The sequence below is a fragment of the Falco punctatus genome, assembly GCF_963210335.1.
Source record: "Falco punctatus genome assembly, chromosome: Z".
Classification (NCBI taxonomy): Eukaryota; Metazoa; Chordata; class Aves; order Falconiformes; family Falconidae; genus Falco; species Falco punctatus.
The window spans coordinates 10,142,729-10,168,304 of NC_137586.1; the positions used below are offsets into that span (position 1 = coordinate 10,142,729).

Consider the following 25,576-nt stretch of genomic DNA (forward strand, 5'->3'; position numbering starts at 1 on the left):
CGGGAGAAACCAATCCGAGATCTTCGCAGCCGGAGGAGGCGGAGCCTAGAGAACTGTGGGAGGGGGAGGGAGTAGGGAGCGAGAGGGGGGGAGCTACGGCCCGCGCCTGCGCCTCTGCGATTGGTTGAGGCTGCCTGCGGTCGGGCGGCGCTCCGCCTACTCCTCGGACCGGAAGCGAAGGTGAGGGTGAGGGTGACCCGGGCCCGGCTCCGCGCCCGGCTCCTGTCGTGTCCCGGTGCGCGCCGCGGCTGTCCCGCTGCTATGGCAACGGCCGGAGGGGCTCTGCCCCCACCCCCCACCCCGGGCCTGGCGCCCCGGTGCCCGCCCCGGCGGGGCCCTGCCCGCTCCGAGCGGCCTGGCAGCCCCCGGGGACACGGTGGGCCGCGCTCTGCGGGCGGGCGGGAGGGAGGGGAGCGGGGCCGCGGCCTGCCTGGCGGCGGCGGGGGCCAACCCCGGAGGAGTTTATCCTTCCCGGCGCTGGGCGCCGAGCGCGGCGCTCCCCGGGGCTCCCGGGAGGTGGTGCTGGTCTCCCGCCTCGGGCGGGCTCGGCTCTGCTCGGGGCGGGGGGTGGCGGGCGGTGGGGTTATCTTTCTTAGTAGTTGGTGGCGGTTAAAGAGCGGTGAACCGTGAGAGCTGAACGCCGGGCTGGCGCTCGGTTGGTGGTGAAGCACCCTGTGCTGTCATTTCCCAGGCTGGCAGCTGGAGATGTCCCAGTACCTCACTGGACATCCCAGGGAAAAACGGTGTTGTGTAAATTTATTACTGAGATGCATGGCTCTGTCAAAATGCCAGGCGTTGCCTGGAACCGGGAATTGCTGCATTCTTTAACATGTATTTCTCATCTTCATCGCTTTCTCTCTTTTCCCGTGTAGGACCCATTGTCCTGGCTGTGTAGCTTATTGATTACAATATTTGTCACTTAAGAGGTGTGTGCCTTTCTAGTGAAATTTAAACACTGAACACGTGTGCCAAGAAGCTTTTAGTTCTGCCATGTTTTTTAGTTCTGCTCATTCCTGGTCCAGACAGCCGAGAGCCTGTCCTTTGTCATTCATTTTCTCAGCTCGGCAGCTGGCATCTTGAGGAGTTCTGTGCTGCAGGGGATCTGTCTTGGGCAATTATTTCTGTATGCTGCTTCCAGTAATGCTGGGATAGTATCTTTGTGCAGGGCCTTTCAATATTTGAAGTGTAAAGCTCCAGAGTGTTAGTTGGTGGGTTTCCTTTATTTTATTTAACTTTTTCCTCCCTATGGTGTGGTTTGTAGTATATCAGGAACAGAGCAATGTCGGGCAGGTTACATTTCATGCTTCTTGATAAGTTTTTTTTAAAGTTTTGATATAGGTTGTGATTTCCTTGTTTTAAAAGGAAAGGACTCCATTTTTTGCAATTAAAAGATTGTTAATAAGATGCAATTTAATTATGTATTAGCTGCAAAGGGATGGACAGCTCTTAGTATGTGCTGAGATACATTTGCTGGCTAAATACAACTAGTCTGTTTCAGCTCCATGTTGTATGTTGTTCCTGCTTGATCTTTTGTGCTTTTCCACAGCTCTTTGTGCAGTTAAGAGGGGCATGGCAGTGAGAGCTTGTGGCTTGATCATCTACAGGAGGCTGCAGTCAGGACCATCTTCTAAGGTCACTGATGGTATTGAATACCTCCTCCTTCAGACATCCTATGGGACCCACCACTGGACCCCACCCAAAGGTGATATTTGTTCTAATAACACACTTTAGGGTTGTTTGTGTTGGGAGTGGGTGAGATTACAGACTGAACTTTGGCTGAATGCTGCTAAGGTCAGCTTAGAGGGGCAGTTAATCAGTTGACAGTGGCCACTGATTATGCTGTTTGTGCAGCTGAGTGGGTTGTTTTGTGGCCAAAATTATTTGCAAGTTGTGATTGTATAAACTATTGGACATAACTGATTGGGGTTGGGGGGTGGTCACCAAATTGTGCTCCACAGGTATCTGATGTTTCTGGCAGGCACTGAGAAGACAACTGAAATTAGGTAGCTAGAGAAATTTTTACCTTCTCACTCAGGCCTGACCCTCCACCAGATACTGCTGTTGCCAATGCATGGTTGTTTGACCTTCATATAATCAGAGAGGAATCAGTTTGCAGTGCAACATTAGAAAGCAAACTGAAATCTGTGCTGATTTGCTTCAAAACACCTTTCTTAGAAGATGCAGGAGTTTCTTTAAGTTCAGGAGTCCATTGATGAAGAGTGTGTACCTAATGCAGCAGAGGTGAGAAGGACAGCTAGGAGAAGTAACCTCATCAGCTATGTTCACCTAAGCCATCCTTGCTCATCAATGAGGCTCCAAAGACAATAAGCCCAGTGCCCCCAGACATACAGCAACACCTTATCTGTAAGGACACATGGCAGAGCCAGTGTTTGGTAGTACACAGTTGCAGTCCTGGTACCAGGAAAAGTGCAGCACAGAAATACTTCAGGTTCCTTGTGGGTCTTCTTACACCCTCTTTTTACCTGCTGAGATTTCTTCCTGCTAGTTTTTACTTCTTGTTTCACAAAATGGCAGTGCTCTTAAAGCATAGTGCAGGGGCGGTTTGTAAACAGGAATTTGCAGATTGGGAAAAAAACCAACTTGTAACGGTATCAACTATGCTCCCCTGTTAAGGGAAAGAACAAAACTTTCCAAACATCCCCCTTTGTCCACTTGACCAAAAGCCTAAGGGAGTAGAGTTTGCAGCCTACTGCAAATCTAAAAAACACATGCTGGGACATGATTGGTTGTTTTAAGAGGAGAGACCCATATGAAAAGATTCACTGGAATACAGTAGTTCTGGACAAGTGATTGAAATGACTTGTAAGCATTGCAGTAGGGAGTGAAATAACTTGTAGGCATACATTTATGCACTCAGAATCATAGAATTATCAAATGGGTCGGGTTGGGCTGGGAGGGACCCTCGGAGGTCGCCGGGCCCAACCCGCCAGCAAGGGGCAGGGCCGTCTCAAGTCGAGGAGGTTCTGAGAGCCCCGTCCAGGCTGACCTGGGAGGTTTCCAGGGACGGGGCGCGTCCCACCTCTGTGGGCAACGTGTTGCAGCGTTTTGCCTCCCTGCTGGTTGCAGCGCGCTGCCTTCCTCGTACGGAGCGTGAGCCACCCCTCGTTTGGTGTGAAGCCGGTCCCCGCTGTGGTGTGGCTGCAGGCCCTTTGACCAAGTCGGTGGCCATTGTTCTGGTGAGCCCCCTGGAAGTGCTGAAAAGCCACAGCAAGGTCTCTGTGGAGCCTTCTCCAGGTGTCTCCCAGCAGACTAAGCTGTTCCTTGGAGGAGGTGTGTTAATCCTTATCATCATGTTTGTGACCCTCCTCTGGACTCCCAACAGTTGTGTCTTTTCTGTGCTAAGGACTCCAGAGCTGGATGCAGTCCTCCAGGTGGGGTCTCGCTGGAGCAGAGTAGAGGGGCAGAATCACCTCCCTCAACATATTTTTTTAAGGTTTAATAGATCAAAAGCTACATATCAAAGCCATAATCTGATGGCAGCTTTTTATAGCTCAGTACAGATTTGGGGACAATGAATGAAGGGGAGCTATAACATTATATATTCTCTGCAATATGAGTCATCTTCAAAGGAAGTCTCAGGTTGTGTCGTGCAATAACATAACTTGTATATGATGCACACATAGATTTAATGTGGCAAGAAGCCAAAATGAGAAGTTGTAATTTCTCTCCAAGACCACACAAAAAACAATTTACTACTATAGCTGTACATTGGTATTTTAGAATTTGCCCAAGCAGCTGCAACCCTTATGGGATTAAACTGGATTTGTTTGTATCCCCCTACGTGAGCTTCATCAGGCTCACTTCTGCTCCTAGAACTGTGACTTTGCACTAGCTGGGGCTGTTGGGGAGGGCATGCAGGTTTCGTTTTCTTCCTCGTATTGGAACTGCATTAGTGCAAACAGCTGGTAGGGTCTGGAAGCTGTGGCAGTCCTTTTTCTACCAAGTAGGTACACTATACTGCACAAAGCTGGAAACTTACTGAGCTTATACTTGCGCTTATCAACAGCAAGGTGAGGTGATTGCCTTTCACTTTGCTGGAGAGCAGGAGAATGCACTGGTGTCCTTTGAGCTGAAATTGAACCTCAGCCCTCCAGCTTTGTTGCTACTTCAACTCATTGCACATTTGGTGACAATGGATCATGACTGTCATAAAAAAATAGTGGTTACTTACTGTTCATGGATGTTCTGTGGACATTTGCTGTGGGTACCGTAAAAGTAAGCCAGCTGTGCAAGGCCAAGGGGATTAAGTTTTCCAACTGTTAGTCCCAGCTATGGAAATACATACTTTGTCAAAAAGGAGACAGCTTGACTTGCACTGCTGAGATTCAGGGAGAAAGTATTTTTACTTAAAGCCTCAGTCTGTTTGATCTCAAATATCCAAGGTGTCAAGTGCAACATCAAGTGCTGTTTTCTGTGCAGTTGCCGCTTGAAATGGAACTGTATATTCCATTTGAGATGATGTCACATTGTAAGAGGTGTTTAAGCTTCTGATATGCAAAGAAGTGAGTGAAGCCTGTTGGGAAAGCAAAATGAGCTTCCCATATACCCCAGTTCTAGTACTAAAGGGTGGCTTTGTGTACCAAGCCCTGAGGAAAGACTGATCTCGGATGAAATTATGGCTATTTGCAACCAGCTACATAGAAAATAAAGTGACATCAGGGGCAAAATAAAGCTAACTTTTTTTTTCCTCTTGAAGACTCCCAACTCCTGCTATGTTGCTTTTTTGAGATCTTGCTTGGCTTGTTCTATTTATATTCTTGTCTGCAGCTTTCATGAGAAAACCAAATCTGACATTTCTCAACAAAAGTACAAACAGCTGTGGATGTGTTATATTTATCTGTTGTTTGTAATGGCAATGTAAAATAAATAATGTGTCCTAGAAGAACTACGCATCTGGTGAAAGGAGTGGCTTTTAGGCTTGCTGCATTTCAGAGGGGAATATAGGAGAGAAATAAAAATACCCCTAACTGCCTAACTGAAAACCCACCTTTTAAATAGCATTTATTGGTTCCTGGTCCCATTGCTTCTGAGCTGTTTTGTGGAGTTGAGCCTTAAGCTCCTGTTGGGGGAAAGGGCTGAGGAAGAACTAACACTCTTGCAGATGAGTAGTGTCCTCCCTAACTAGATAAAGGAAAAACACTGATGAGTCACTCAGTCCTCAGTATGATCTAAGGTGTAACATTACATCTAGAGGAACTAGATGGTCCTTAAGGTCCCTTGCAACGCAAGCCATTCTGTGATTATGGGTGCAGAGTGTTCCAGAAGAGGAGAGGAGGAAGAAAAGATGCCTGGTGCTGACAGGCCACTGGGAGTTTCAGAAGATGTGGGGTAAACAGCGATCCTAAAAGCCACAAGAGAAAGATAAATTAAGACTTGAAAGTTGGAAAAGCAATCTCTGGTCTCCAATTTCAGTTTGCTTCTGTATGAGCTACAGTGTACTCTCATCTCTGTCTCCCAATGTTTCCCAGTTCTCAACTGAATAAACAAAATTTGAGTCTCCTTCCTAGAGACTTACTTTTTCACCTTCTTGACAGGCCATGTGGACCCAGGAGAGGATGACCTGCAGACAGCCTTCCGGGAGACGCAGGAAGAGGCTGGTCTTCAGGCCAGTCAGCTCACCCTCATAGAAGGGTACAAGAAAGAACTGCACTATCCTGTCCGTGGCAAACCGAAGACTGTCACTTACTGGCTGGCGGAAATGAAGGACTGTAACACAGAAATCAAGCTCTCAGAGGAGCACCAGGCTTTCCAGTGGCTGAGGCTAGAGGATGCCTGCAGATTTGCAGAATATGAGGACATGCAAGCAATGCTGAAAGAAGTGCATCAGTTTCTCTGTTCCAAAGAGTAAATGCTTTTGTGAAGGAAAAGGGGAACTTCTGAAGAACATGGCCTGCTTTTATTATTATTTTTTTTAGCCAAGGGACGAACTACATGCCTGCAAAAATACACTTTTCTTTTTTAAATCCATACAAAATCAGTGAAGGTGCTTGTGCTTTTGTCTCCCCTAGCTAATGCAAAAAAACATGGTTTGATTGAACTGTGAGCCAGAGATGTCTGAATTGAAACTCATAGCTAACGAAGACTTCCTCTGTCCCTGTCTCCTTTTCTTTTTCCTTTTTATTTTTTTTCCTTGAAGTGCTGAACAACTACGCACCTTTTTGAAAAATCAAACACTTGACATTTCTGGATTTGCTGATGTAGAGCTACAGAATTGAGAAAATGAGCATATGGGGATTTTAAATAACAAAGTATTTATTACAGAAGTTGCACCTTGCATTTCAAATGGGGAAGCTGTAGTTCTGTTCCCAGCTCTTCCACTGATAACACTGTGATTACTTGTTAGATCATTTCAGGTCTTGTTTGTTTGTATCATGGATTTATGTACATCACTAATATACTGTTATGAAAACATTTTCCATCCAAAGAGTCTTAGTAAACAGTTGCCATATAGTATTTAAATGGTAAACTTGAAGCTCTTTTTTTGCTTGTTTATTTTCTTTTTAGCTCTTTAACAGACACCTTAGCTATACATTTGTTCAGGGGGGTGGGAAAGGGAAATCTATCTGACTAATACAGCATTTTCCGCACAGAATATCTTAAGCTGATGTGCAATCTTGCATCTATTGGATAACATCTGTTTCTGCGGCTTCAGCCCACACCCATGTGCAGGCAGCAGGGCCATGTGTACTGCCAGTGCTGTGCTGTAGATACGCTGTAGGATTGCAGAAGCCTGCAGTGGTACCAGTGAGCTCCACCTGCATCAGCTTTCTTGTGGAGACCTCTTGTGATGGACATTAGTCGATGGCACTTAGTGGGAGCTGAGGTACGATTAGGCATGTTTTCATAATAATGGTTCATAACCTTTCAGATGTTTTGGTACATAAAACAAAAAAAAATAGTGATGGCATTATTAAAATTTTTAGGGGAGGAATGAAGTTTTCTGAATCCCAGGGAACTTTGTGGGAGAACAAGTATCCCTTTTTCCCTGCGTCTCCTCTAGCCTTTGCTGCTTAGGCACTTGAACTTTGCAAAGCAAGTAAGCGTATGAGAAAGTGGGTTCTGCTTCCACTTTGTCTTCCTCCTAGCTGCAGGAGTGGAACGAGGGTCATCAGCATCACGTCAGCCCTGAAGAAGACCTGCGATATGCAAGATGCAGCATAACCAGGCTGAGAAATACAGGCGGCAGGCAGTTCAGTATCATGTTACTCTCCAGTTAGCATTCATCCTTCGGTGCAGCACATTAATAATGTTAGTAACGCTGTGACAGTGGTGTGTTGTTCATCACTGTTACCTTCCTGTAGAGTGATTTATAAAAGCCTCCTTAGAGTGCATCGTTTTTTGTCTGTATATATATATATGCACATATATACACACACAAAAGAAGGATGGACTACAAGGGGGCTTTCTATATATATACACACAAACAATTCCAGTGCTCCTTCACTTTACAGTCAAGTTTTATTTTGATTATGAGCATTGTTCAAAAGCATTGCATTCAGGTGATGGCAGAGTGAACGGCACATAGGCTGTGCGATTGCTCTGTTTCTCACCTATTTTAGAAGCAGAGGATGGAAGGTGTCTCCCACTGTCACCAGCTCCAGCCCCAAGGCAGAGTCAGCTGTTTTGGAGTCTTTCCTGATGGATGTTTGGCTACTGTGCCACTCATACCTTCAGCTCCTCTGTCCTTACCTTGGAAAATTTGGTTTATAGCCTTTAATGTAGGTAAACCAGTGAGCAGTAAATAAAAGATAGCAACCAGTAAAAGAGAGGGGGAGAAAATAGATAAAAGCCTGTGTTGGTTCACTTTTTTCATTATTGTTTAATCTAGCATTTAATCAGTGCTATGTAAACAATGGTGTTACTGCCTTCATGTTTATAAGCAAGATTGGCATATTAAGTATGAATTATAGAGAGTCATTAGCAAGTCATCTGTTCTGCCCATTCAGCAGTAATGAACATAAGCACTTGCTGCTTTGGAAAGCACAACAGTAGCTGAACTCCGAGTATTTCCATTTTAATGGCACTGTATACACAGTGTTTCCAAAGTGTGTCAAGGTTTTGGAGGGTAGTAAGTGCATTGTAAGGTGATGTGCTCCTTGGTCAGAATTTCAAACGTGGGCATCTTAACTGTTGTAGAAAAAGGTGCAAGGGACGTAACTGTGCTAACTGGTGAGGCACTGCATTTTGAGAGAGCTGTACATTTGAGAGAAAGTACAGAATGTATTCCCACAAATTTTGTGTGTAAAATGATGCTTACACATTTGGAAATTTGTCCTAAAAATCTCTGGATTTGTTCTAAAGTAGAACAATTGGAAGCTCAGAATTTAATTCTGACTCTTGTTTGTGTTCACTGCTCACTGGTGGAGAAAGAGTTCTTCCTCTGCCCATGTCTAGTAGTAAAATATTTTCCCAAGGAGCATGTGGGAAGCCTTCCAGTGGAATAATCTGCCTGGGGAAGACATTTATTTCTAACCTCTATGATTTTTATCCCCTGAACCAATAAGGTTTCTATTTTCTTTCTTGAGACCAATTAAGGTTTTGGTCATAATATTATCACATGGCAATTAGCCATTTTACCAGGCTGTGGATATATGTTTAAAAAAAAAATAATCAGAGACTTTAAATTCCCTGGAGACCCCATTTCTGGCTTAGGTTAAATAAAATCAACCTCTAGAGAAGTTCAAGCTCCACTGAAATAGCACAACTTAATTTGGGTAAATTGAAAAGCGTTGTTTAAGTCTTGAGTAATCAGAGGTTAGGATATGGTTTCCCTTGCTCTAGTGAACAAATATACTGATGCAGCTCATACGTGTAATTTCCTGGTGTTAGTATTTCTTTCTTCAAATAAATCCTGAGTTATAGCCATGATTACAGTTTACATCATCACAAGATCAGAGAGAAGGAAAGCATAAATCCATTAATATTAGGAAAGCACTAAGACATTGCTAGTTTCACTGAGAAAAAATCAGAATTGAGCGTGGTGGTCACAGGTAATTATACTCAAAACAACAAGTGTGAAGGCTGAAAACAGTGCCTTATTCCTTTCTAGAAAAGAACTGTATTCCTGCTCTAGGTGGGAGCATTATATCTGTTCACTGACTGCTCCATATGGCTAGGAAATCAGAGGCTGGTGTAAAAAGGGCTGGATAATGTAATATCCCTGACAAGTATCACTGATGTTACTTGTCATTCTATGTAAAGAAAGAGTGTGTAAGGTCTAATATGTCCTAAATATGGAAGTATTTTGAGAGAGACCTATTCTGTCAGCTGGACTCTTACGGTGATGCAGAGAGGACAATGGAGTCTACCTTTTAAGTTAGAAAAATGACTTGCTGTTACTTAATGGATAACTTAGTGGGGGGAGTATTTTGGCAGGTATCTGGAGGAGACTTTAATCTTTTTGAGTCCCGAATGCAGCGCTTATTAGTTATGTTCCCACATTGACAAAGTAACTTGACAACCTTCTGTCTGTTGGCAGCTAGTTTTATCTTAAAAAGGATTTAAGGATCATCAGGATTTCTGTTTTTCACCTTACACCTTGCCTCCAAGGCTTATATGCTCAGTAACTCTAGAATTTCAGGGCAATGGACAGTTGCAGCTGGTGAGCGTCTCAGCTTGATTTAGCTCAGTCTGGGTTTTGTTACGGGTTAAACCAGCTCTGGAAGAGCTAAGCAGCGTGTGCCTATACGAACCAAACAATCTGCTCTGCTTGCTTCAACCTCGTGCTGTGCAAGGAGATTGTTTTCAAGTGTTAAAAAAAATCCAAACAGCGCTTACAACTCCCTGTCAAAACAGCAAGACCAGGGAGGCGATTGGCTATGGTGCCACTCTGCCTGGTTGGAAAAGTGACACAGGATGGAACAACAGCTCCATTATAATGGAGCTAGTCTGTTTGATAATTTGCATTATCAAAAAGAGGAGTGACAGTCCCATCTTTCCACTCAATGAGGATCTCTCCACGCCTCAAGGAAGGGGAGCGTGATGGTGGAAGGTATGGCTGGGGACCTCTTCGTAAGGGAGACTGCTCCCGCAAGTCAGCTCTGCTGCTGTTGGCTGGGGAGCTCTTCAGAGCAGAGAGGATTTTCTTCTTCCTAGGAGAAGAGAGAAGAGGGTACATAACTGCCTCTGTCACTTGGTAGCTTCTCTGTGTCAACTGGTTCAGCAATTGTAGTGCCTATGTCCCCTAAACCTTCAAGGGATGGTGCAAGGTGAGTAGAAGAGGAGGAGCCAACATTAATGGCTGTATTTGGATGGAATAGTGGGTGGGAGGGAGAAACAGAGTGGTGGAGAGGAGAAATCATGAAGGGTGACATTATGGGTGAGCAGGACCATCTGCTTAGAGCCAGACACTTCAGGTGTGGGATGCTGGACAGGGAAGTGGTAAACCAGATGAGCCTGAATCTCACTTACTTGTTGTAATGAACGTTGAGTGTCAGTATTATTAACCCCAGTATGAATGCCAAGGGGCTGAGGACCAGCATGGCTGTCTTCCAGTTGGTGCCTGAAAGGATATCAGATAATATTCATTTGCTGTACCTATCCCCATTCTTATGCAATAGCCATGATCCCCACAAAAACCACCTGTAATGTCCCTGAAGACTAGCAGGTAACAGGAAAAGTGCTTTGTCCATAAGATCAACATCTTACAGCTTCTTCATGCTGCACAGCATCATTCTATTGCAAATAGCAACAAAAAGGTTTTCTTTCTTCCTAGGAAGACAGCAACTATCCATGCTTCTCAGCTCTGCAGCTCTCTGATACAAAAAGAGAAGGACTGGGGAAGGCACCAGTGTTAGTGGGTACCTATTTGCCTTCATGAGCTAGGACAAAACATTTTTATGTTTTTACTAACTTTTTTACTCCAGGCCTGGGGAGATATGTTTAATCTTTAAAAGGAGTTTTTCTGACAGGTAGTTTGGTGCCCTCATTCCCTACCAAGCATCCTCAGCAGGACCCAGGGGAATGTAACTGTATTGATGGGAAGGTCAGAGGCACCGATGAACCTTCATCCATCTGGTCTTCTCCTCCTCTGGCTGATCCCTGGACCTACCTGCAAGCCTGGCTCCAGCATTTTTCCCTCGATTTCCATGGTGCTTTTTAGAGTGATTGTGGGATACATCTATGGGAAGAAACAGAGAGGCTCAGATTAGCAGCTTCCACTGTTGGACTGGAGAAAGCTCCAGCTTCCTCCTGGGATTCCACTGTAACCACAAATTCCCTTTGTAAGGAGCTCAAATGAAAAAGGAGACTTTCTTGTTCCTCGGTATTCCCCAGCTACTGCTATTTTTTGTTCCTAGAACATCTGATGTCTGTGCCTTCAGGTTAAGATTATGGCTGTTATCACAGAACTGCTTGCCAAGGCAAACATCTCAACATGTTGTGTGAAACCAAAGCCTTGAACCACTCAGTGGTATACGTGGAAGTTCTTCAGAAGTACTCAGGTACTTACACCACTGAAAATACTTGAGTAATCTCTAGATGCCACCCACGCTTCTCTTCCTGCGGTTCTTACATATGCCTTCAGAAAAGAAAAGTGCTCACCTTCATTTGCTGGGAAGTATGCCTGCTTGGTCTTCGCTGGAGACACTGTGCTGTTAAATTTGTTAGCCAGAGGTGGGTCAGTCAAGCTCACAGAAGATCCTCTGTCCATGGCATTGATCTTTGATGAGTCGATGGTTTTAGCTTGGAAGGAAATAAAGTGAAGATGTATGTGATTATCATTTATTTTTTGTACAGAAACCTGGATATGCTTGGTGCCTGGGAAGGGAAGGGAACCCAGCCCTTGCCGTATTAGTCCTCTAGCCTGCATGGCAAACAGGACGTGGTGCAATAGTGATGACCTTCTGTGAAGCAGGGGCCTTCAGTTCTCACAGATTTCAAAGCTGAAATGAACCTTTCAAGACAGAACGCATAGCCAAAGCAGAGCTTGTTTTCTGGTGTAAATAAGGTAATTGGTCTAAAAAGATGGAGTGCAAAACACCAGCTGTTAAAGGATGAAGTGTGAGGAAGAGGCAAGTAGAAGCATCACAAGTATTACCAACAGAGCAGATGATGAAATGGGATTGAAAGGGTTGTAAATAGTCCATACCTCTTGCAAGGCTCAATGGCATCCTTTGTGTTGCCAGTCTTACTCCAGAGGTAGGGTATGTGGGGTATCAACTACTGCTAGAGGGAAGGTTGTGGGAAATCTTGTGGCAGCAGTAGTCATCCCTTTCCTTCACTGATGCATGTGGCAAGACCAAGAAACCCATATATTCAGGGCTCCCCACTGTTTATCCCAACCCCATCCCTTCCTGTGGCATGAGCATCCATGGGTACACGGGTGGAACTTGTCGAGCAAATAACCCACCATAATGAAAGCTTCCTGCTGATGATCAACTGAAACTTGGATAAGAACAGCCTGAACAAACACATAGGACTTTGATGTTGTTACTGAGTAGTCAGAGGTTCCCTCCAGTAGACTCTGAACCGTGGGGTTGATAGGAAAATTACCAGTTTGCACAAGACACACTAACTGGCACAACCTGATTCAAAGCCTGCTCTGTGTTTACCCTTGCAGCCTTGTTTGGGGAGGCTGGCTCAGAGGCAGCCCTGGGCTGCCAGGAACATTGCCTTGGGGAATGCAAATGCCCTTTTCACATGCCTTTTCCCATATCTTAAATGTTCCACGCATTTCCTAGCCTATATTTAACTGATTTGTTATGGTATGTAATTTGTGTTGGCTGTATTTACCTGCATGTTAAACAAACACTAACACTTGTGACTACTGTCGTAATTGCATGTTAACCTTCTAGTTGGCTAATTAAAAACCTCAGGTAAAAGGCTATCTTAGCTGCACATGACAGCCAAAAAAGCTAGTGTTATCTCTTTTTTTATTTTGAATTGGACATAGCCTCTTTGTGTCGAGGGGTTGCACTCATAATCCATTTGCTTATGCCACCCAGATCGATCAGATTTTCTCTTTACTCATTTCTGCAAAGCTGAAAATCTCATTGGGGCCATCAGGCCTTAAGGTAAGGAATAGCCTTATGCAAGGGAAATTTCTCCTGAGGCAGACTGGGAACCTCATCATCTACAGAGTGGGCAAACACAGAAAAGTCATTACAAACACCAGCTCTTTTTGTCTGTGGAATGGAAGAAGGGAGAGGAGGAGAGGATGAGGGGAGGAACTGAGTGTGATTTTCAGGTCTCAGATCTGCACACAACTTCACAAGAGAAGTCTTGAAACCACCTTCCTTTGCCTAAGAGGCTAAATGAAAGAGGGAAACAGACTGGACCATGAATTATCAGTGGTTAGCAATGGGTTTCACTCGCCATCTGACAAATTATGACAGTCACATCCTGGTGCAATGACCATGCTTGATGTCTTTTAGCCTGGTGTCCAACACTTAAAACTATGACAAGACCAGGATTTCTGCCCTTTTTGTGTACAGTCTAAGCAGGGGATAGCGAACGCTTATGAAGGTAGAGATTATCTTTTTAACAGAGGCCAAGGTCATGAAACTGGTAACACAAACCAGATTTTTTATAACTTTGATGTCATGTTCTAGGTTTTCCTAATGCAAAGGGATGGCAGCACTTTAATTAGCTCCTGCTACCTGCTGTGTTCACTATTCTCTTTATGGTTATATCAGGCACCAGGAGCGAGGTTCACTTCTGAGGATCGTAAGAGCATGGGATGAAGGCTAGAACCATGGCTTCACTTGTGATGGGTGCACTGTTGGGGTCTGGCAGGAGATAACTGTAACCTGTTGCTTAGAAACAGAAGCAACAATTTCTCATTTCAAATATAGCTGCTTCCAGTAGTTCATACAAGTTTTAAAGAGGTTTTCAGCTGCCCCCAGTTTTCTTGTTACTGAAAATGACATCCCAAAGTAATAAGTACCAAAAGCCCTTTCAAAATGTGAAGCGCCTGACTCTGTGGGACTTCCTTGGTTATTTTGGACTCAGGAGGCCTAAGCAATTGCAACTATTCTTAGCTTTGGGCACCGATTCACATGAACTTTCCAAAATACTTGACTTCTGCCTGTCATGAAATGCAGCTTATGTTTAGAGTCCTGATCCTGTAAGGTGTTGCGTGCTTTCTGGAAAACACTCAGCAGCAACTACAGGGAACTGGTGGTACCAAGTAGCTGGGCTAACTTGGAGCCATTTGGTGTCTCTCTAGATGGGGCCAAAGTGAACATGAGTTAGAATGATGGATGCAAGCCTGGAGTTAGGTGGCTTGAATGACATGTAAGGTTAGATGTTACCTGATACTAAATCGACCTCATCTTACTTTCATAGATCCACACATGTGTGCCTACAGCTGGTTGCGTTGGTTTGTTGGGCCTTGGAGCTGCTGTCCAGGCAGCAGCACAGATGGTTCCATCTGCTAAAGTCTTCCACCTGCTGAATTTGTCCTTCTCCCTTGAGACAAAGACCTTATGGCCTCCTTTCTTGGTACTGAGGTGGAAGCCCAAGCTCTGCAGAGTCAGGTGTCCCTTCTTGCTGCAGGACCACACTTGGCGTTCCCAGTCCCCGCAAGGCTCCATCTTGACCAGAGCATACTCCTGCATCTTGTGGGCCGACAAGCACTGCTTTGTGTGAAGGCTGACGATGGTCCTGGTGGCAGGGTCCCAGCTCCACTGCTGCTGCTGAGAGTGCACCTTGCAGTCGGTCAGGCTGATGCTGTTGGTCTCGTGGTGGGAGACACGAATGCACTTTTCCATCCGGGTGTTCCTTATGAGGAAGCCTTGTCCCTCTGCTACTGTGGTACAATCAGAGCATGGTTTAGTATTGTGCATGTCCAAGGCAAACAAGCCTTCTGAGCACCAGACATTGCAAATGCCCTGGGAGAGGGGAGACGTAACCCACCCGTCCTTCCATGGGTAGGCATGGCTAGATTAACAGTTCCCCCAGCTTCCTAATTCCCCAGAATGATATTTCATTAAAATACAGTGTATGCAAACAGCCAGGAGCGGTACTAGAGAAAACTAATAACAACGTCAGTAACCCTTGTACCTAATGGGTGAAAATCCACCACACTTGAAAAGTTGAACTATTATGTAATATCTGCCTATATATATTTAATCCAGTATTTCAATTCCTTTAAATAGGTACCCATCGTTTCCTCCCTCCAAAATAATTGGATGGTTGGGTGTGGGGTTTTTTTGCCCCTATCTAGATCAAATCTTTCTTATAAAAAAGCAATTTAAACCCCTGAATTCCTCAGGTGCTTTTCACCTGGGGCCAATTAGGCCACTTTGGGCTACTGTTTCCATTAAGTGGCTTCTGGTGACATTACAGCAATGCTGAGATAAAACCATACCCCATCAGAAATCTGCAAGTACTTGACTGACACAGCTTATTTACATATTGGTGTAAACTTGGAATTAGCACACTTGACATACATTTGTGCTCCCCAGGCATGAAGGCACCATTTTTAAGGATCCCTTTATACAAGAGTATTGTTACAGCTGCCTCACAACAGAACTACAATTTGAAGTGATTTCTGTAATGACTTGTTTCTTTTAATAGCAAGGGGTCCCAACATCTCTGATGACTTAAGATGGATATCATCCTGTTAGCTGGACAATAGCCCCCATTTTCAGTACAGAATCATTAGATGTGGCCTGTGAACATCCTGAGAAAAATGTTAAATACTAAACCATCTGTCACTGATGCAGGAGTACCTTCTGCTGTGTGTTTTGTGCCTAAAACAGAGGAACAGAAATAAAACTTACAAGTTTCTAGACATTATGAGAAATCTTTTCATTTTAATTACAGTTACCACATGGTAACTTCCAGCTTTTCTGGTGACTTTTTTTCCCTCAGGAGTCAGAGTTATGAAAGCCCCGTCAACATACAGTATTGAGCACGAAGATTAAGAGGAGACTGAAAACGTGATGTTTATCTAAACAACTGTTTCTGCAGAGCTTCCCCCCACAAAGCAAAGAACAATACTTTTCCCTGGCAGCAAGTATTTGGCTCGGTACCTGAAAAAACTGACTGCGTAAACAGAAGCCGGTACACAATATCAAGGGTATGAACAATAGCTTAACAGAGCTCTTACATTTTCTCTCAGGAAATTCTAGGGGTCTGCTAGATTAATAGTGACTGGGCGTTGTTAAATCAGAAACAGCTCAGGGCTTTCTGGTCAGCCTGAATGTGTGGAGAGAGGCAGCCAGAAGCTGTGGTAGAGCTCCTGCACTGGCTCCGAGTTCAGCACAGATGTGTCCACACTGGGATATTGACATTCATGGACCTGTGACAGCCCCCAGTCAAGGCAATTCCTTCCAAGCCCATGTGCCTAAGTGGAAATTAAATTTCTGTGGGATCTGAGGATGCTTGCGAGTCCCATCCCCTTTACCCCCTATCGAGGGCTGGATGGAGAAAAGATGTTTAATGCACCTTGGCCTCGAGTTTCTGCCAGCTTCTAAAGGCAGGAGATATGTCTCAAATATAACCTCCCATAATCTTTAGAAAATACAAAGGGATGAATACAATCCCACCACCATGTTTTTTTCTAGCACCTGGAATTCAGGACTCTCATCTCTTTGTTTCACCTTAACGAGGAATAACCCATTTTCAAAGTGATGATGATGTTACAGCTGCATAAAAAAGTAACAGGAGAACATAAGAATTGTGCTGGGTCAGATAAAATATGTGCTGAGCCCAGTATCCTGTCTCCAGCACTGGGCATCACCATTTGCTAATAGGGGAAAAGGGTAAGAATCAGACAAGCAAAGTGCTCACTCAAGGTAGCAAAGATGCCAGTGCCTCCTTCCTAGAATTTATGGACTAGTTAAAGGAGCAGTGCTGGGTATTTATGGTTAAAATGATTTTGCCCATGTACACTACCTTGTACTTTTCAACTCTGAAATTCAAAGACCATTTTGTTGCTCAATCAGTATCATGAGCTCCTTCTGCAGCTCCACACAGTCAGCTTCAGTTTTGATTATTCTTAATAATTTTGCTCATCAGCAAAATTAATAATTTCATTGTTCACCCTTTTTTATCTGTGTTGGCACCTGCTGATACCTTCATTCTGCTGTCATCATTGTCACAGAATCATAGAATCATTTAGGTTGGAAAAGACCTTTCAGATCATCAGGTTCAATTGTTAACCCAGGACTGCTGAGTTCACCACTAAACCATGTCCCTAAGCACCGCATCTGTGTGTTTCTTAAGAACCTCCAGGGATGGTGATTCCACCACCTCCCCAGGCAGCCTGTTCCAATGCTTTACCACCATTTTGGTGAAGAAATTTTTCCCAATATCCAATCTAAACCTCCCCTGGTGCAGCTTGAGGCCATCTCCTCTTGCCCTGTCACTTGTCACCTGGGAGAAGAGACCGACCCCCCTGCCTACACCCTCCTGTCAGGCAGCTGCAGGGAGCCACAAGGTCCCCCCCAAGCCTCCTCCTCTCCAGGATAAACAACTCCCCTCGTTGTAAGATTTGTGCTCCAGACCCAAACTTATTCAGTAAGTTTGGAAGTGAGTAATAAGTTGTTAATTTACTCCACTTCTTTGTTCCAGCCTGTGGCTATCTCCCACTCCATGAGAATGGCCTTTCTTCATGGCCTCAGTGGAAGAATCTTATGAAAAACCTTTTGCAAATGCAGGTGCAAGGTCTAGATCAGCTCATCACATTTATGTGCTCATTGATGCCAACACAGATATCAGACATCTCCACTACAAAATTGTATTGACTTTTCTCATATTTATCTACCTGTCTGCAAATGCTGTTCTCTGCTTCTACTGACTTGCCTGACACTGAAATCAAACCTAGTGACCTGTGTTTCCCCAGGCTATGCAAGGATCCCTCTTAAGGGAGACATAATTGCTATAATGCAGCCCTTTAGTGCTGAGGTTGCTTTAAGTAAGAGTTTACATACTCCTTAGAAATGCAAAAAATGTAACCTTTGGTTTCCTGTAACTCAGTGTGAATACCATCTGGGCTGGTCATTCCCCACAGATTATTTATCTTTTTTTTCCCTAAAATGTACCCTGTTGACAATTTGGGTTGATAACACTCTTCAGACTGCAGAGAGTGATGCCATGTGAGGACATCCCTGACCATGTCTGAAGTGAGCACTGGAACTGATAATCCATACAGCCTTTCTACACTGTCCTGCTTTGGCTGCCCTTCTTATGCCAGTTATTTATTGCCAATGACTGTCTGTTCACAGGTTTCATTTTTCCATTACATTTTGAAGAGTGCTGCTGTTAACCCTGCCAGCAGATTTGTGTTTTGTTCTTTGTATACAGTCCCTGATACTGTATGTTCCTCTCTAAAGAATCGCTGTGTTACCTACACGTTAGCAGCAAGAATTGTGTGCCCCCATATTATCTACCAGCCTTTTGCACTTTTGAACTGCCACTTTCTACCAGCTTTCTTGTTTTTATGCAGGTCTCAGTTTGCAGAGACTCACCCCACTGAAGGTCCACCAGGACAGCCCATCTTACATGGGTATACATGTGAGTTGAGGAACATCAGCACTGCAACTGAAGTGATTTCCTTTGAGATTTGTATAGCTCCTCAGTAGCGTATGACACTGAGTTATTCACAGATTTTTATCTTCGCACCATACCTCAGGTCCAAAAGTCCAACCACCATCTTACAGCTTGGGAACAGAGGTCTAACTAAAGTTTACTTGGTTCAGCATTAGACAGGAGAGTGGCAGCAAAGCTGGGGCCGTTATCCTGCTCCTCTGAACTGTGGTCCAAGTGTCTTCCCTACCAGCAGTGAGGCTGAGCTCTCGGTAAGGCTGGCTACCAACAGCAGGATTTTTCTTGTGGTGTTTTGCTTGGTCCTTGCCCTCCAAGGTGTGAACCTGTGTCCATTGTACAGGTTCACCATCTGCTACCCGTATGTTATTGCTTTCCTGACACTGAGATATTGCTAAGAGAGCAACTTATGATTAGATACAGGTAACTGGTAGCAATTGCTGCACATGCCCCACACAGTCACAAGGGGTGGACCCACCAATAAAATCAGAGTATATACGCATCAGACACCAACAATTCTTACTCAGGAGGAAAAATGTCTTTATTTCCCCAACACTGCCAAGTCCCATTGTCCAGTAGCCCTGCAAAGGAGGCCATCAGCCCTAACATTTTAGGAATGTTAACCTGGAGTGAGCAGAGCATCCAGTGTGCTCCCTGGGGACGGACTCAGCGTCTCTGGAAAATGCCAGCCTTACCCACAGACCCTGAGTAGATGCCTGCTTTAAGCTACTCATGCTTGAACATTTTGGCCTCTTCATATTTTTAGGAACAAAATAAACAGTTTCTAGCAAAGGCAGTTATTGCCAGCTCATTTGTCCTAAGATACTGCCACTCTGTCTAGTTACAAGCAAGAAAAGCAAGCAAATATAGCCCTCTGCTTCTCTGCAGCACGGCCACCCTTGGGACACGCTGTTCCTTATAGGATTAGGAGCGAAGACCATGCAACGTTCCTAATTAAGGTAATGCCACCAGGAAAGCCTTGGTTACCAGTAATCCCAGTCTGGCTGGGAAAGTTTCTGCCGTTTCTAAGCAGTGCCTGTGACGGCTTGATCAAAGCCATATGCAAACTGCTTGGGGATGGGTTGCTCCCTCTAAAGGGTCTGTGGAGCGAAGGGTCCAAGTCAGCACTGACCAAGCACAGATTCCCAAAACACTCCAGGTCACCTGGGAACCTCAGCATTGGCCTCTGCCCCTTTTGCCCTCCCTGGTGGGGTTCCTAACTGTTGGAAAAATCCTTTAATTAGCTCAATTTCTCTTGCCAAGCGGTTGTTTTCTGTAGGGAGAAGATGACTGCTGAGTGATAGTCAGGAATTTACCTTTTCCTGCCTCTACCTGTCCTCGAAGGCAAGCATCCATCTGTGGCAGCCACGACATTAAAAACCAGGTCATCTTAAAAACAGCTGGAAGGCACCTGCTGCCATAAGAGGGGTGTGGTGACCCAGATGTGTTTGGTCAAAAGCAGGAAATTAGATATTCACAGGGAAGCAGTGAGACTGGCACTCTGTTGTATATTTTGCCTGAATTTACAGCCAAGACCAATATGGCAGGAGGTGAGATCAGGTTGTGGGTTTTTTTGCAAAACAGGCTATTGACTGGAACCAATATTAGATTTATTTTGCCCTGGTCTTCCTTTACCCTATAACTGTGCTTACTTGGATGTAAAGTTTAGAGACTCAAATGTCCATGACAAGTCAGTGGATGTGACCAATCTACCTATGGAAAGGATGATGCTAGACAGAGCCTGGTGAGTCCCTGTTGGTGAGATTTTGGTTGACCAAAACCAAGAAAAGCTTCATAGCTTTCCATGTTACTGCAAGGTCCACCTTTGACCAAGTATCTCAGCAAAGGCCTCCAAGGGAACAGAGCAGCTGTAGGAAAACAAGGAAGGTTTTGGCATGGAAAAAGACATGGATAAATGATGGGAAGCGGGGGAGTCTGATGAAGTCAACATGAAGCTGAAGTATGTGGGGAAAACCAGTCCCTGGTGGAATATGATGGAAGTCTATAAAATCCAGAGAGGTCTGGAGAGGATGGGCAGGGGCTAACTGGTCAAGGACTGATCCCAGGTGGGCCAAGGGGTGCCAAGGGAAGGCTTACAACCTGCAGGAGGTGGCTTCTGTGCATCCATGCTGCCAGGGAAAGTCTGCACAAGCTGAGGGAGGAGATCTGATAGCTACTGAAGAGTTAAACACACCAGGATCAGGAAATCCCCCAAGCAGGAAATAGTTGGATGTTGCAAAAGTATATGGGGGAAGAGAAGTATCAGATGAGATCAGTCTTTCTGCCTCTTCAATGCAAGACCCTTAGGGCTGCCTTAGGAGAGGGAGGCATGAGGGCTCGGGGAGCAGCCAGCACTGCACGCGGGCTCAGAGGTGAGGAGAGCAGTCCCCAGGGTCCCAGAGACTGGGCCAGGATGCCAAACGGAGCCACCGCCAGCCTCACACTCGGTGCATGAGAATCGAGAGTCAGTGTTAAATGTGGTGTTATTTCAGCAGTTTTCTTTCTGCCTGTATATGCACAGATCCTGCTGGTTCCCAAATTCCCACCATCCTTTGTAACTCACTGGGTTACTGTTAAGCTTAACTTCTTAAGAAAACGTGTCGCCTCCTTCCCAGCTTGCAGGCATTTTCTGATGAAACCACTGTCAGAACCAGCTTAGGCAATTCCAGGATTTCCATTTTCCAGCAAGAAACCAAGCCCTCTAAGGTGTGGAGAGCAAGCACCTCTTTCCTGCTGACAGCCTGAAAGCTCAGCAGCCCCAGGCAGGATGGGATGGGGAGAGGCTGCTCCAGGGGACCCAAGCAAGAACAAATTTGCTGTCTGCTCTTTGAGTTTGCTTTTGGCATTGGCAGTTATTGGGAAGATAAATTCCTTTCTTGAGAAACAATTGTGGTTTTATTAGTGGTCTGGCTGAAAGGTAGCAGCTGGTCATGCCATGGCACCAAACCAATTTCACTGGAAAGGAAATGTCCTGTCATCCTCCTTAACTTACTAACAAAGCACAGCCATTGGGCTTCTGTCATGTAGCAGCAGTAAAGAACTACTTTCTTCTAACACCATGCAAGATCTGTATTAGAGTGAGAGAAAGAGCAAGGCTCCGAAGGCTGCTCTGCTCTCCTGGCATCCCACCATGATGTCACCTCCAGGTCCTAACCAGATATCCTGTAACTTAAAAAATACACGTCCTCATCCTTCACTAGTACAGTGACATACCTCAGCCTGGGGGCTTAAAAAATAAGAGATTCAGTTCACTGGATTTATTGTAATTGCAAGATTCGGGGTACACAAAACAGCAGTAGATGGAGCAAAAGTCAAATCTGTGGGAGCACAAACCTCTGCCTTGATCTGGCTGGAGAGAAAGCTGAGGGCAAGCTGCTTGAAGCAACCCAGGGAATGTGCACTTAGAGGTTGTGGAGCAGGGAATGGAAAGCAGCTGGTTGGAGCTGCCAGTCCGAGGTTTGTCTTTAAGGAATAAGAGTCCCAGCTGTGCCACCCAAATAGCTGTAGTCCTCTGGTCTCAGGAGCTTGAAAAGCTTTGAGCAAGTAACCTGTAAAACTGCAGAGTTGTCCTCTGTGTGGCTTCAGGGACTGAATTAGCCTTGAAGCACTGCAGGGATCTATTTCAGTGAGTGCCTTTCAACCTGGCATCTTAGGCATAACAGCAAAATAAAAAGGGAATTACTTACTAACTCAGGAGCTTTGCCTGTTTTTAGAGAATATAGATGCTGCTCGCTGCCCACAATGGAATGGGTGAGACCACAGGCAGCACTGCTTTGGGGTAGCTGTTCCTGGGTAGCACTGCTCCAGCTCTGCAGGGCGATACTTGGCAGAACGTCTGCTTTCCTCCTCTACCCATGCATGTCAAAACCAAAGCTGCTCAGATTCAAAATTCTGCTGTGTACGGGCAGGAGCCAGGATTTGAGCGACCCCCACAAGCAGCTGAATGTTAATGTGAGCCACCACCAAGTCTGCTCCACGGAGGTGCGCGGCACAGACTCTGCAGCTCCCCAGCACATCCCCATTCCCAGCCGACCACCACAGGAGCAGGACTAATGCGATGAGGTTTTGCTACCCTTCCCACCACCCTCTCTCATGCTGCCAGCATGGTCTGAGCCTGCTCACCTCTGCCGGGAAGGAGCAGCCAGGGCAGGGAGCAGAGTGCTTCGGAGGTCAGTTAGTGCCTGCCTCACCCTCAGAGCAGGTTTATTCATCCACTACTCTTAGCAGCTTAAAAGCGCTTTATAGAAGCAGCCAGCATGATGCCACAGTGTCTCTGGCCAAGCCATCCTAGCGCCTTGCCAGCCTGTCCGTCACTGTCCTGTACCCCTGCGTTTAATCCCATTTTAAATGCTGCCTTGAAATGTGCCTGTAGGCACTTGTTTTGCAGCTGGTGGGTTCAGAGTTTTGTAACCCAAGCAACGCTTCAGCAGGAAAGCAGGTTAAAACCTGGGAGGCAGTTCACATCCCACTTCCCAGCTACCCCAAAGGAGGAGAAACTTACCCTCAAGCCAAGGAAGGAGGCAAATACACCCCAGGCTCAGCCTGAAAAGCTCCATGGTCTGCCAGAACAGTGAGGGGGAAGGAGCCCTGTAGCCTCTCGCCCACGAGGAGTGCCAGGCAGCTTGCTTTTCCCTCTTCCTCTGTCATTCACAGCAGCAAAACTGGCTAGGAAGAGAAAAACTCTTTTGTCTTAGCGCTGGAGACTTGGCAGCCCGCTTATCAGCAGAGGATCAGCTTGGAGACGCAGTCCCAGCTCAGTGTCTATCCCTTAGGAGAAATCATACGACGAGCCAGGATAGTGGGGACACTAGACTGGGATGCTCCCAGCTGCCGAGCTGGGCTCCTTAGTTGGTTGCTCCCAGCAATGGGAGCCGAATGCTGAGCAGGCTGGCGGGCTGCCTTTGTCAGCACTGGGAGCGGAGGAGGATGCAGGGCTGGCCTGGCAAGAAAAGGCAAAGTTTGGCAGGAGTGCCAGGAGGGGCGTGGGATGTGTCTGCTGAAACCTTGCGGTCGGCTGTGCTGTCACAGCGTTGTTTTCTCTTTAGGGAGAATTATCACTGCCGAGATGAGTTTAAGGACCGTTACAAGTCATGGCAGAGATAAAACCTCACAAACCAGATGCGGGTGTCCTGGAGCCAGAGGGTGATGGAAGGGGGAGCTGAGCTCCTGGCTGGGGAGCAGGGTCCCACTGCAGGTCTGCCCTGATGCTCGCCCTGAGGGTTGCTCAGGTTGAGTTTGGCTTTTCACACGTAGTTTGGGCTCTGCACGGAGGGAAGACCACACATCGCTCCCCGAGGGGCAGCAGGAAAGGCTGTCGGGTAAAAGAGCAGCAGGGGAAGACAGAGTTATCATTTTGCTAGCGAGGTGCTCCTGTTCAGCCGCATCCTCTCTGCACTTGTCTGCCTCGCTTCTGGGGTCATTCTCATGACTATTATATATATACGTATTACATATGTGTGTGTGTGTGTACATATATATATGTGTGTGTGTGTGCGCGCGCAAAATACATATATCATATACCATTAACCCTGTTGCATAAAAACATAAAAAGTGATGGCTTCACTTTTACTTTTGGGGTCCAGACCTGGATGACCACCAATGCCACAACTCCCAGCTATGCCCATGAGACCTGGAGTTGCTTGGAGAGGTGGGAGCTCCTTCGTTTAGTGGCCATGCTGTCTAATTAAAACAGCACAGTGCTGGCATCCGTTCAAGGACATGGGCTCAGGTCAGAGCCTTGCAAAGGTGCAGTTCCCTCTTTGCCCAGCCCTGGGATGAGAGCTCACACCCACCCCACCCCTGGGTCTCTGATGGTGGATCTGGCTTCAATCCAGACTGGCTTCTTCCCAGGCGGATGCGGATATGGTGGGGGATATCCTATGGCCAAACAAAGGGGAAGGCTGGAGTAAGTTCTTGCCCTGGTGAGGTTGCTCCTGTCTGGCCGTAGCACTGTGCTCAAGAAAAATACCACAGAATGGGTTTCCTTGGGATTACTGGTTCCTTTTGCCTATTGGAATGTGTCAAGTTGCACTAAATACCGAGCATTTTTAATGAAAAATTTAACAGGTGTTAAACTCTTCCCCGCATGACTGGGGTTGAAAATGCAAATGCTCTCCACCATGCTTGCTGAGCAAGCATGTGTCTCTCCCACAGGAGAAGGAGAAGAGGGGAGAGCTCAGGGTGGACGTGTCTCCCCGTTGGATGGAGAGCATTGCTGTGAATATCCTGGTGAAAAGGTTGTTGTGCTCTTCTAGCATCAATCCTGCTGTTGCTCTGACCCTGGGAGCTGGTACATGTCCTGTGTTTCTTTTCCCGGCCCTTCTGTCCATTTCGCACAGGGGAAACTGAGGCACATAGAGGCTGTGATCTGCCCAGAGCCATCAAGTCTGTCTCTGAGCTCCCAATCCACTGGATCATGGTTGCTTTTTAACACCCAGAAAGCCTTTCCCTGTATGTGCCAGGAAGATCTCCTCCTCTTAGGCTGGGGGCTGTCAGGGGTCTTTGCTGCAGTGTTAGCATGGGAAGGACTGTGCAGGGTCAGGCGACAGTTCTATCCTCAGATCTGAACCCAGCAGTCATCCACAGAGGATGCCAAGGAAAAACTAAAAACATAGAGTGTCCCCTACTCTTTTCCTGCCATTTTCAGCTCAGGATTTCCCAGTGCCAGTGTGTTTAGCAAATCTCCTGCCTCTGCCTGATGGATGGCTCAGACTTTGCCCTGGGCAAGACCCTCTCATGTCCATGTCCTCATTCCTACCACTTCCTTCTTTCTGCAGTTATTTAACCTTGCCTGGACTATTCTTTCTTATTCTGAGTCTCCTCTGTTCCTGCTGGAGCCTTTTAAACTCTGTGCAAAGCCTTTAGGAAATCCAGGTGTTTTCTTTTCCAAGGTGTGATTCCAGCTTTTTGAAGGGTAACTTCTTGCTTTAAATAACCTCTTCCACCTGCTGTTAAGCCATGTTCACTCCCTTGCCCGAAGGAAAGGAAGGAAAGGAAGGAAAGGAAGGAAAGGAAGGAAAGGAAGGAAAGGAAGGAAAGGAAGGAAAGGAAGGAAAGGAAGGAA

At 45.9% G+C, this 25,576-nt stretch overlaps 2 protein-coding genes across 7 annotated transcripts; one reads left to right on the forward strand and one right to left on the reverse strand.

The window, feature by feature from the left end:
* The first annotated feature begins 96 nt into the window (after positions 1 to 96).
* NUDT2 (nudix hydrolase 2) lies at positions 97 to 6,474 on the forward strand. Of its 5 annotated transcripts, XM_080371191.1 has the most exons (4): positions 276 to 376; positions 873 to 926; positions 1,547 to 1,702; positions 5,556 to 6,474. In XM_080371191.1, exons 3-4 carry the CDS (start codon positions 1,570 to 1,572, stop codon positions 5,867 to 5,869), a joined length of 447 nt encoding a protein of 148 aa, XP_080227317.1. In that variant the 5' UTR covers positions 276 to 376; positions 873 to 926; positions 1,547 to 1,569; the 3' UTR covers positions 5,870 to 6,474. The 5 variants fall into 5 exon arrangements, with proteins under 5 accessions (XP_080227318.1, XP_080227314.1, XP_080227317.1 ...); XM_080371192.1 differs by lacking the exons at positions 276 to 376; positions 873 to 926 and adding an exon at positions 97 to 180; XM_080371188.1 differs by lacking the exon at positions 873 to 926 and having other exon boundaries at positions 187 to 376.
* On the reverse strand, positions 6,002 to 25,508 carry LOC308056181 (uncharacterized protein). Of its 2 annotated transcripts, none has more exons than XM_080371171.1 (6): positions 23,015 to 25,508; positions 14,300 to 14,767; positions 11,563 to 11,703; positions 11,072 to 11,140; positions 10,432 to 10,522; positions 6,002 to 10,112 (listed from the first exon to the last, which is right to left on the reverse strand). In XM_080371171.1, the coding sequence occupies exons 1-6, from the start codon at positions 23,067 to 23,069 to the stop codon at positions 9,905 to 9,907; spliced, it is 1,032 nt and encodes a 343-aa protein (XP_080227297.1). In that variant the 5' UTR covers positions 23,070 to 25,508; the 3' UTR covers positions 6,002 to 9,904. The 2 variants fall into 2 exon arrangements, with proteins under 2 accessions (XP_080227297.1, XP_080227296.1); XM_080371170.1 differs by having other exon boundaries at positions 14,300 to 14,770.
* Positions 25,509 to 25,576: the final 68 nt, after the last annotated feature.